Source organism: Trematomus bernacchii, unplaced genomic scaffold (assembly GCF_902827165.1).
Source record: "Trematomus bernacchii unplaced genomic scaffold, fTreBer1.1, whole genome shotgun sequence".
NCBI classification, from domain to species: Eukaryota; Metazoa; Chordata; class Actinopteri; order Perciformes; family Nototheniidae; genus Trematomus; species Trematomus bernacchii.
Window position 1 is genome coordinate 10,226,244 of NW_022987689.1, and position 11,815 is coordinate 10,238,058.

The 11,815-nt window shown below is 38.6% G+C and overlaps 1 protein-coding gene across 6 annotated transcripts in view; it reads left to right on the forward strand.

Moving 5' to 3' along the window:
* Nucleotides 1-8,949, forward strand: part of astn1 (astrotactin 1) — a 395,124-nt gene extending 386,175 nt beyond the window's left edge. For all 6 annotated transcript variants that reach the window (XM_034138228.1, XM_034138230.1, XM_034138231.1 and 3 more), the window contains one exon: nucleotides 8,458-8,949. In XM_034138228.1, the coding sequence (XP_033994119.1) occupies nucleotides 8,458-8,695 (238 nt within the window). In that variant the 3' untranslated portion in view covers nucleotides 8,696-8,949. The remainder of the gene's footprint in view (nucleotides 1-8,457) is intronic.
* Nucleotides 8,950-11,815: the final 2,866 nt, after the last annotated feature.

Sequence of the window (11,815 nt, forward strand, 5' to 3'; positions counted from 1 at the left end):
TCCGGATTAGTCTTAAATCCCTTTCTTTGGCCATTTGAGAAGGAATACACCTCTTTCACCCAAACAATCTGTGTTAGCGCCAGAGTTGGGTGTAACGCGTTACAAAGTAACGCGTTACAAAGTAATAATATTACTTTTGTCGGTAACGGAGTAGTGTAACGCGTTACTTTTATAATTCAGTAATCACACTACAGTTACTAACATTGCCCCGACACGCGTTACTTCGTTACTTTTATAAAATCAGTCATAATCACACTGACAGACAAGAGGGGTTTCCGCCGCAGGTTTATATGTACGTAATCTGCGCGACTTGCATGTCCACATCTCCTGCAGTGCTGCATAAACATGGCAGAGTCAGCGATAACTTTCGAGGGGTGGAGGTATGCCCATTATTTTGAGTTCGTCCGAAGAATAGACAGGAATGTGACGGTGAGGTGCAAACTGTGTCCAGGCCAGAAGCTGTTATACACTGCTGCAAACACCACGTCAAACCTCAACAAACACCTGCAAAGAACACATGCTAAGGTGAAGCTAATAGCTAAGGACCGGACCCCCGAACCCAGAGTGAGGATGTTGTGAGTCGCCGCCGCCGACTCCGAAGCGGCACAAATTAGAATTTGGAGGACCGGTAACCAAAGCAGAGATGGACAGGCTTGTAGCATCCTTCATAGTAGAGGTAATGTTGCCCATTTGCACAGTGGAATCACCATCGCATCGTTCAGAGATATACTGCGCAAAATACAGATAGCAGGAGACAGAGGACAGCCATGGTCAGAGCTATCTGGATCAGTCTTATGCGACAATGGAAACTGAACTAAAGAGAACATTTGAAACTTTAGCAGTCTGCGTGATCTGCCTGTAGGGAGGGGCGGGCCGGCCCTGCGAGTAAAGTAACGAGTAAAGTAACGAGTAAGTAACGAGTAAAGTAACGAGTAAAGTAACGAGTTACTTTATGTAGAGAGTAACGAAGTAGTGTAATATATTACTTTTTTTTAAAGTAATATGTAATATGTAATATATTACTTTTTTTTAGTAACGACCCCATCTCTGGTTAGCGCCAACAGTAAACAATAGAGCAGACATACTCCCCTCTAGCACACACACACACACACACACACACACACACACACACACACACACACACACACACACACACACACACACACACACACACACACACACACACACACACACACACACACACACACACTGTAGATGTGCAGACCACAGACAGAGAGTTTCATCTTCCTAAAATCAGCTTAATGTTTTATGAAGGGAATTCCTCTCTCTTCCTGTCACAAACAATGAGGCCTAAATAAGATTTTCATTAACTTAGTCAAAATACAGATAACAGGCTCAGGCTCTGACTCAATGTAAACTCCTATCAGCCAAGTAAGCAATATCTGGAAACAACTGAATGAACCACTGTGGCTTTATCTCTCGTGTGGCGGCAGATATTGTCTTTAAAAACATATCAAATCTCACTGACGAGACACTTTGGCATCCTGCGGAGGACATATTTGTTGCCTTTTTCATGCAACATCGCGGGACGATTTAACTCAAACCATAAACTCACCGAAAGGCTTTGTCTCCAAGGCTTGACACTTCTCCTCCTGAGGGCCAGATCTTGTCATCGCCAGAAGAGTACCCATCTTGTTTTAGGCTCGCTGCATGGCTGTTGACTTCTAAACTTCTAAACATGTTTTGGCTTGGCTGAAAGAAAATGCTCCATTATGGAAGTTTCAGATCTGACAGTGTCCTTGGTTAGGCTCCGTGGACTTTGATGAACTTATTTTCTCTCTATTTTTACATGACAGTTCCTCTAATCAGAGGAGTTCTTGTGATAATACGTATTGTTATGGTTGGAATTTCCTTCAGGAATTCATAATCATAATCACAGCAGACTGTTTGCTTTGCTCTTTTACTCTGTGTATTTTTGTCCTCCCCTCAACTATTAAATATCCAAGTAATGCCTTTCAGCTCCTCATCCAGCACAGATTTAGTGGTTACTGTGAAACTGAGTATGTGTTAGTAATTAATAATGAAACCAACAACAATGATTTTCTAATTTATTTTGCCAAGAGATATTTTGAGTGCAGATATGACGACACGTAGGGACGTTTTTGTCATGTCTCTGTTAAGTATATTTGCTCTCTGCTCTTCCTAATCAAGAATGCTAGAGTAAAAAGTCAATCCCTGCAGCTAAATATAGTAAAACAGAAGAAAAGATGTGTGGTGTTCTACATTTGTATGTTTATGTAAGATTTTATTTCCCTGTCTCCTAGAAAATGCATTGCTTTAACACTCAATATCAACACGCGCATTTAAATAGATAAAATAAACCTAATTGATGATGATGGAAGTAAGTACTTTAATGATTTATCCCCCGATTTAAGTTTTTTTCCAAGAGAAAATTGTTTGAAAATAAAAGATAAAATGGAGCGGCAGATGGCTGAAAGATGATGACTGTGTGGTGTTTACTGAGCTTCAGTTTTATATCAGCACAGTTTTAGCCAAGACTACAGTTTAGCCACAACATGTACAATTCAACTACTCCAATAACAGCTCATCACAGTTCATAACAGATATTTTGATAGCAGCCATGTGGGAGATGGCACCGTAGAATCATAACATTTCAGATTTGCCAGATTTAGGACGATCTGGCAGAAATGTTTCCTAGAAAACTTTGTGGCTCGATTCATTTGGGGCTAAAATTGGACTTCAATGTCTGATTGACTTGAGTGTTTTAATGCCCTAACCTCAGATATGATTTAAGGCGGGGCTACCTTGTAAATAAACTTGGTGTTGTCCGGTGTTTTTTAATTAATGTATTTTTTGGGCCTTTGTTTAAAGAATGACAGTGTTGGGATGACACATGGAAAGGCGCTGCAGGTCGGATTCGAATCTGCTTCCGGCGTAGCAGACACTGGGCCCCAGTACAAAAACAAAATGTGTTAGACAAAACAACCACCAGATGGGCTGCCGTGTAACTCAGTGGTTAGAGCTGGCGGCCCATCCGGTGTGTGTGTGTGTGTGTGTGTGTGTGTGTGTGTGTGTGTGTGTGTGTGTGTGTGTGTGTGTGTGTGTGTGGTGTGTGTGTGTGTGTGTGTGTGTGTGTGTGTGTGTTGTGTGTGTGTGTGTGTGTGTGTGTGTGTGTGTGTGTGTGTGTGTGTGTGTGTTAACGTTTGATCATGTCTGTATTCATATATCTATTCACATTGCTTATAATCATGTAAAAAGCCCACTTAAAAGTCACCTATTATGCAAAATCCACGTTTTCATGTCTTTTATACATAAACATGTGTCCCCTCTGTGTAAAGAGATTCAGAAAGTTCCAGGAAAAAAGATTCGCTATTTTTGTCCTGATCCATTTATATAAAAACCTGTCTGAAAATGAGCTGATCAGATTTTGGACACTTTATGATGTCGTAACGATGTTTTGGCTTGTGTAACCATTAGCCAATCACCAACCAAGGTAATTATCACCTGAATCTCCTCCTAGAGCACCATTGTGTTCTTTTTAACCAAATCTCTCTCAGAGGGGCGTGGGGAGGGGCTCCTTATTTTCATCTAAAGTAACAGACAGAGAATCAGCACTTTTGGAACAGGGCTGAAACAGAGGGGATTATGGGATGCTAGAATGCATGATCTGTTTGGTATTTCAAGCCAAACACTTCAGAGACATGTTTTATATATATCTGAGACCTATAATATATAGATGAAAAACAGTATAATAGGGAACCTTTACGTTTTGGCTTGGGGGAGATTCTTAAGGGGCCTTAAGGATTTTACTTTCAGCTGTTTTCCACTCCTTTACGTTCAAAAGGATTTATGGTGACAACCGTTGCTATTTGGAACCTGTGAAACGTTCCTCTGCTCTCCTGAAAAATGAAAGCAAAACAAACCACACTTTTTTTTCTTTATTCAAAGCAAATAAATACCCCGATTTCCTCAAACCGCTGAAATCTGTGGCAAAATATTGGGAACATAAAGAGGTTTCACAAAAATGATATGAATGGCAGTATGGCAGTACCAACACACGCGTTCTTGTCTGCAGACAGGCTGACTGTGAAGACTGACATCATTTGAATTGTTATTTCTCTCTATGAAGTTTCCAGAGCAAAAATCATTACTGAGGCCGCAGAGGTTGCTGTTATGGCTCTGTGGATATGCCTTCCTGCTGAGCATCCATATGTACATATCACACTGAAAATACACTCCAATTCCAAAAACAATTCAATAACATATGGAAAGTACTTCTAGAGGATGTTGCTTCTCACGTATCATTATAAGTAAAATGGTTTGCAAATCAGAGAGGAATGCCAACAATAACACAGAAATATGTTTGATATAAAGTTCCTTGACTGTTTGAAATGAATTGTGGCCTATTATGGCATACAGAACATACTCATTGTCCAGAAATAACATGAGCACATACCAGGAAATATGGTGATGGGCTATATGTTTACGGAGCGGCAGTTGATTCGGGGTCAGTATAAGAGGGGGGATGAAATACTGTAGGAATCACAGACCACACATTGTCTGTATTATTACAATGTGTTTGTCTGTGCTAACTTTAGGTTCAAAACACCAAAGAAATGCAGCGTATTAACAGAATAATAAATATGTGTGGGTCATCATTTGAAAGAGTGTTTGAAAAGAGGATATTTATTTTCCAAGGAGACTGAAACTCAAAACTTACAAATAAAATAAAAACATATTTTCTTACTAACTTCTATTGGTTGGTTTTATCCAGGGCCACAGACTAGTGCTATTTCTAACATTTATATAATGATTTTTACTTGTTTGTTTGATTGCTAGTATAATTAAACGGCCAACATACGTATTGGTGCTTGTAGTTCCAGTCTCTGACCTCTAACTTTATAATCAAACTCACATTTTATCTTTAAAGGTCCCCTATTATGCAAAATGCATTTTTTATGTATTTTATACATAGATATGTAGATTTTCCAGTTTTAAAGGTCCCATGTCATGGCCATTTCTACTGATCATAATTCCATTGTTGAGGTCTACTAGAATATATTTAAATTGTGCAATTTTCCAAACTCACATTGGTTTCTCATACAGCATCTCTGTATAGTATTTGTATTCACCAGGTATTCACTCTCTGTCCTAAACGGCTTGTTGGAGCTCCTGCCCCCCCCTCCCTGTGAGCCCAGTGTGCTCTGATTGGTCGGGACGTTGCGAGGCTTGTTGCTGCGAGGAGCAGACAGGTCTCCGGGTCTGCGATACAGCGAGAACAAGCAAAACTCATCCTGAGCACACACAAACACTCACAACCGAAGTAAAAACAATAAGTGTGGCTTGATATTGAGTAAGAAAAAGGTTTATAACGCTGTGAGAATGGGTCTGCGGAGAGCATTTCTCCGCGATCCCAACTCGTCTATTACCAGCGTTCAGGGAGCTCTATGCAAGTCAATGGGGACTCCCTGTTAGTTAGCCAAGGGATCCTGGTGTGAGGTGCTCCGCGGATTGGTCCATTTGGGCCAATCCGGTAATTTGTTGTTGATTTGGGTGTTCACACGTCACAAAACCCAGGAAGAAAACAATGGAAAATGAGAAATCTCCAACGAGGCGTTCTGGGGCAGCATAGACAGGTCTTTTCTGTGTTAGAGTTTTACTCGCTACAGGGTGTACTTTGAGGGTTTTTGACTCTGCAGACCGTTTACATGCAGAAAGAGCTTCATAACACACAAGGGGACGGGTAATAACCGGAAAAGCATGACATGGGACCTTTAAGCCATTTTTTTACCCGATAATGGATCATAGTTATTGTATTTTTTATCAAAAGTGATTATAGACACAAGCAGAGCAAACTTTTGCGGCAGCCAAACAGCAATTTTTATCTTTTTGAAAATGCTTTATTTAGTGTTTTTAACATTATTACTCACCTAGTCCATTTGTTTAAGTGAAGGGAGATCTCTGAGGATAATTCATCTCCCACGGTTACATCCTCCTGAAAGAGAAACAATGAAGGAATCCTAACTGGGAGAAGCTGACAGTCGTGACAAATGAATATAGTTCTACACTACTTCTACAAACTCCATCTTACGGCATTGTTTTGATCGAGAGAGCCCTAGTGGCAGATAATGAAATATTGTTCAGAAACTTATATTTCGTAGTATGTGAAAACTCTCACCTTAAAGGCCATTTTGTAACTGTTCTGAAGCTTTCCATCCTACCTATTTTAGAGCACCTGAAGGACTGAGACACTCAGCTTAAACTTAGGAAATGTTATCAAGGGGAACATTTCACACTCAAAACATGATGAACTGACTCCAAACCTAATTTTGCACACTTTTACTTAGAATTACAGCAATATGGCACCACTATTAATAATATTAGGAATAAGAAGGCAACGAAAACCAAATTTGTATATGACAAAGATTTTATTTGAGATATGACTTTTTGGTTTTTATTGTTATTTTCTTTATCTTTCTTTCTTTTTTTTTCTTTATTCGCAATGTACCTGTGCTGATTTTAACGTGAATTAAAGAAAGAGAAAAAAAAGTTTACTATTTAAACTTAGGTGTTCACCTTATGATTATCATTTGGAAAAAAACATGTTTTGTAAACTCAGATTTTAAAACAGTACAACCTCAGTTGATTTGAGATACTTGTCGCTGACATTAAATTCACCAATATATGTGTCTTAGTATTATTAGTCCCTTTGAAATCACAAGTGAGAACCAGTGTTCATCAACTCCTTAACTTTCCCTTCCATCATCAACTCCCTTTTCATCATCATCATCATCATCATCTTTGTTTTCGTCATTCATACCTCTCCATCAATCCTCATTTGCATGACCATCATCATCATTGTCATCATCACACCTGCATCAGATCTGACTTCCAGGTGAGAGCACATGATGGATTGGGGAAGTATGTTTGTGAAGTCACTTTGATGCTCTCACCTGCACATTTTACATTCAACTGATTTATACAACACAAGGAATAAATATAAGTAGAAGCACAAAAAGAAGACATTAGTCCTTTTCAATTTGTATGACGATAGCTGAAAACTTTAATGATAATGGATAATTTAACTAAGTCAGCTGTTTTAACGTGCATTATCATGTTCATACAATCAATCAATGTTTATTTTTTATTTGTACAACAATTGTTAACACTCGTTAAACAATGTGTCTAACGTAACTCTTTGCAAACAAATCATTCTTATACCTGATTTTCCTCTAGTTTTATTAAGGCAAAGACAAACTTTTGCTTCTAAGTTTAACCATTTTGTAATATGAGTGTAGAGCATTAAGTCCACAGTTTGGTAACAACCCTTCAAATACATACTTTCTCTTTGTTGAATATATCAGTAGGGCCATTCATTTTGTCTAACTGGTGGTATTGAATGTGTAGCCGGGCGCTCTGACGTGTCATCAGTTCATCAGGATAATGTGGCTCTGGTGACTCGGCTGCGTCCAGCAGACTTGTGGCTTGGCAGAATGGGGACATGCTGTAGAAGTGCTGCTTTGGCTTCAGAACGAGGAGAAAATGTGTGTGGAATGAATGAAATCTCCTACTGCTGCCATAGACAAACACTTGACAGGATTTCCCTTCAAGTGCTGAACAGGCTGCATTAGACTTAATGATTATTTATTGCGCTATGAGATGTATTTATGTGACCTCTGTGCATCATGTTACTCACAGAGATGATTTTTCAGCTGGCCTGGTTTGGCCACAGGATGAAATAAGGCATTAATAGGCTCTCCCAGCAGTATTCCAGCCAGGATTACAGCTCTTTACCTGCCACAGCCATTCATTTCTTCATTTATTCGTTTTTCCACTGTTTTACTTTCATAATTCCGATACAGAGCTTCAGAAGCCAGTGTGTGCTTTGGGTCAAAGTCGGAATGTCTCAGTAACAGTGCACCTTACCCTTCGGGAAGCAGTGGTAGATGGGTAGGTTTTAGGTTCTGTCACACAGTGATGTCATTCTAAAACAACAGCGGAGCCACGCTGTGATTTATGAACTGTGGACAGTCTAATGTTTCTGAAGGCTGATGTGCATCAACGCTGAGATTCCACCTTCCTTCAAATACTTCGCAACAAGTGTTTCTCACAGTTCATTGCATTTCAACGACTTTTCTCTTCGTTATGCTGCCACAAAATGGTCTCAAGGCTAGGGCGTCCATTACAGACGCTTGGGATGTGTCTGTAGGTATCTGATGTAGGAGATGCACCAGGCTTTCAATGAACTCCAATGTTAACAGTCTTTAATAGATGCTCAGAGCAAAGGAACGTTTAAAATGAGACATGAGAAAGTATGCTAAGGACAAGATTTAGTGATGGTGTCAAACAGGATTATATATTTATTTATATTGGTTTTTGAACAATAATTGCTCATTGTCTCCTACTTCTGACATGTTTACGGATTAGAGCATCCAAAGCAACCATAATGAGTTATTTTGTGCTTTGTCCCAACAGGAAGGCCGGCCTCATCCTCTCCCAGTTAGGGGAGCTCAACCCGTGGTGTAAGGGTCTTCTTCAGGAGCCGAAGATCGGCCTCCGCAGGATGTCCCTCAAGTTCCTGTCCTGCCGCTACACTGACACCAAGGCCTTCGGGCTGAACTGGTCTCACATGGGCCAAGACGTCCACAAGGCCTGCGACGAGCAGACACTTACCGTCATGTACAACGACTACGGCGAGCCCAAGGAGCTGTGAAACTATTAAAGGTTTCTATTGCAATGTGTACAGGAATATGGGAAATGTGTCAAACCCAACAAAGAAACAAATAGAATGCAGATTTTACATTTGTTTCCCTTAGCTTAATGTATTTATAGTGTCATAAGCAAATTCTTAAAGGTCCCCTATTATACTGTTTTTCATCGATATATTATAGGTCTCAGATATATACAAAACATGTCTCTCAAGTGTTTTGCTCGAAATACCAAACAGATCATGCATTGTAGCATCCCATAATCCCCTCTGTTTCAGCCCTGTTTCAAAAGTGCTGATTCTCTGTCTGTTACTTTAGATGAAAATAAGGAGCCACTCCCCACGCCCCTCTGAGAGATATTTGGTTAAAAAGAACATAATGGTGCTCTAGGAGGAGATTCAGGTGATAAGGTGTGGGGGGGGGGGGGGGGGTTACCTTGGTTGGTGATTGGCTAATGGTTACACAAGCCAAAACATCGTTATGACATCATAAAGTGGCCAAAATCTGACAGGTTTTTATATAAATGGATCAAAAAGTGAGCGAATCTTTTTTCCTGAAACTTTCAGAGTCTCTTTACACAGAGGGGACACATATGTATGTATAAAAGACATGAAAAAGTGGATTTTGCATAATAGGTGACCTTTAATATAATTTGAAATGCCACATTTTATATTTAGCTTTACCACATTATTGGTAATATATTCAAAGTCTAATCAGAGCTTCAAGATAGATACATTCACCTAAATATCTGCGGCTCTTTTGATCCAGACAACTCTCTGAATTCTATTCTTCCCTTGCAATGATAAAGTGAAATCTAATGCAAACTTGACACATCTGCAGATGCTTCACAAAGAAGACCCCTTTGTTTCATTGCTTAGTAAGTTAGAATACCACAAAACATTCCATGTCACAATGAAATGTAATCTCATTGGGGAGCTAACCTAGAGTTCTACATTAAATGCATTTATCTTAGATAAACTAAACGTAACACCTTGCATTTTATTTCACTGTATTTCTTTGTTGGATTGAACAATCTTCATTTAAAAAAGGGATATATAAAGAGGGCACATTCTTTTTGAATCTTTGTTGGAATAAATCTGTCATCTTGATGGTGTAGTCAATATTGTAAAGCGCAATTTCATTTGGGTTCTTTATATTCAGTCAGAAATTAAAAGGTCAGATCTTTGTTTTAAAGGGTAATACAGCAGGTCCTTTTCTCGTAAAATGTACATGAAAATGGATCCAGCTTCTATTGTAGCTTTGGTTTCATTGGTACATCCTGAACATCGTTAATATTTTGAAGCTTCTGATGCTTGTCGTAATTATGAAGAACTGCAACACATGCAGCAAGTGAACACATCATGCGCTGAACCATCATGTATGCCAGCTATGATTTGGTATTGGTGGCTGTATTTTTTTCTACATACTTTAAATAAAGTCAGCCTCATGAACTAGTACCCACATGTCTTGTTTTGACATTCTCACACATTGAAAAGGAAATGCTGTGCAACGTTTTAAGGAAATGCCAGTATTTTAGAAAGTTATCCATGTTTCTGTAAGAAAAGTGAGGTGGCATTAAAGCAGATGAAGAGATTTTACAAGAAAAGTAAAAGAAAGATAAGAGATGATTGTCAGCAGGAAGTTATTTTAGTATAAAAACTAACCTTGTACATAACATTATCATAACGTTTTTGTGATATATCCTTCTGAATGTAGTATTGCTAGTTTGCATTTAAAGGTAAAGCTGCTTTCAAAAGAGTTTTTTTTTCAAAAGAGCTGCTTTCAAAGTCTCTCAAAAGAGAGGCTTTGTTTCTCCACATGTTCAATAAAACCTTTGCTTTTATCGTTTTCACATAATTCAAAGTAAGAGAGATTTATCTGTCATCTCTACTAAAACTGTTTCTTTCTTGTGAGTATATTTTAACTTTAGTTTCTATTTGTTATGTTCTTATTTTATTTTTGTGCAGTGGCCATGTTGGAGATTGATGTCAACAAATGTATATTAGTTGCTGATTTTTAACAAATCTCATATGTGAATACTAAAATGGACACTTGTAGATTTTTGTATAGGCAGCAAAGTATTTCATAAATGCATCACATAACGCAGTACAGTGTTTTTTCTTCTGTATATAAATGTATAACATTTTACGTGTGCTTTAGTAGATACAATATTGTATGGTCATATCTGCTGTGTAGCTTACTAATTGGATGAATCCACTTGGTGCATGTAAAATGCAACAGGCTTTACTTTCTTTGCTGAAATTGGATTGGACCTTTGTAATAAACTGTGATTGGTTGATTAAAGAACTACGAAATGACATTCTGTCGTAGAAAAATGGGACATTTGACAAACTTATTAAGTGGAATATTAAGGCACTTGACCCTTGTGAAAAATGTAAACCAATCATATACTATCTGCATGATTTTATTCTGTCTAAACTGTCTTTGGCCATCAAACCTTTTTCACCTTGATCTTTGCTACTTCAAAGAACAATAAAGAATATATTATGAAACGTGGCTGTATTGATACATTTCGTCAGATGTCTGAAAAAATCATAAAACAACACACAAAAGAAGAATATGCTTGTAAATGTTAAAATCCCCTGAAAAAGACCGTTTTTGAGGCTACGTGTGGGTTGTTACCAAAGCTTTATTTTAAAAGATGTTCTCTGTTTTTAGACTTTGACCATAAAATAGCCATCTTTTTGCCAGAGGGCAAAAATATGTGTATTTTATGTTCAAATTCTTGGACCTTTCTTCTGTTTTGAATGTGTGTGTCCCCCCACCAAAGAGCGCCTTCTTTATACGTGTTTGAACTTCAGAGAACTTCAGAGCACTGTGGATCTTTTTTTTCAAAATAGTTTGGAACTTGGCTCAAAATATCACAGGCGTGAAATGCATTCTGGGGTACTTGGCTACCTGAAGTCCAAACAAGTAAGCAGGACTACTTCCAGTAATTTGGACTGTTGCTACTTGGCTAGATGCAGACGTTGAACTTGGAACAGTATTTGGGCTGAGGGTGAGGACGTTTCACAAGTTGACCAGAACACAAGTGCAGGATGCAGATTGAGGAAAACCTCTGTATGACAAGTCATGTCAAGTTTCTTTAGGAGTAGGAACTGGAA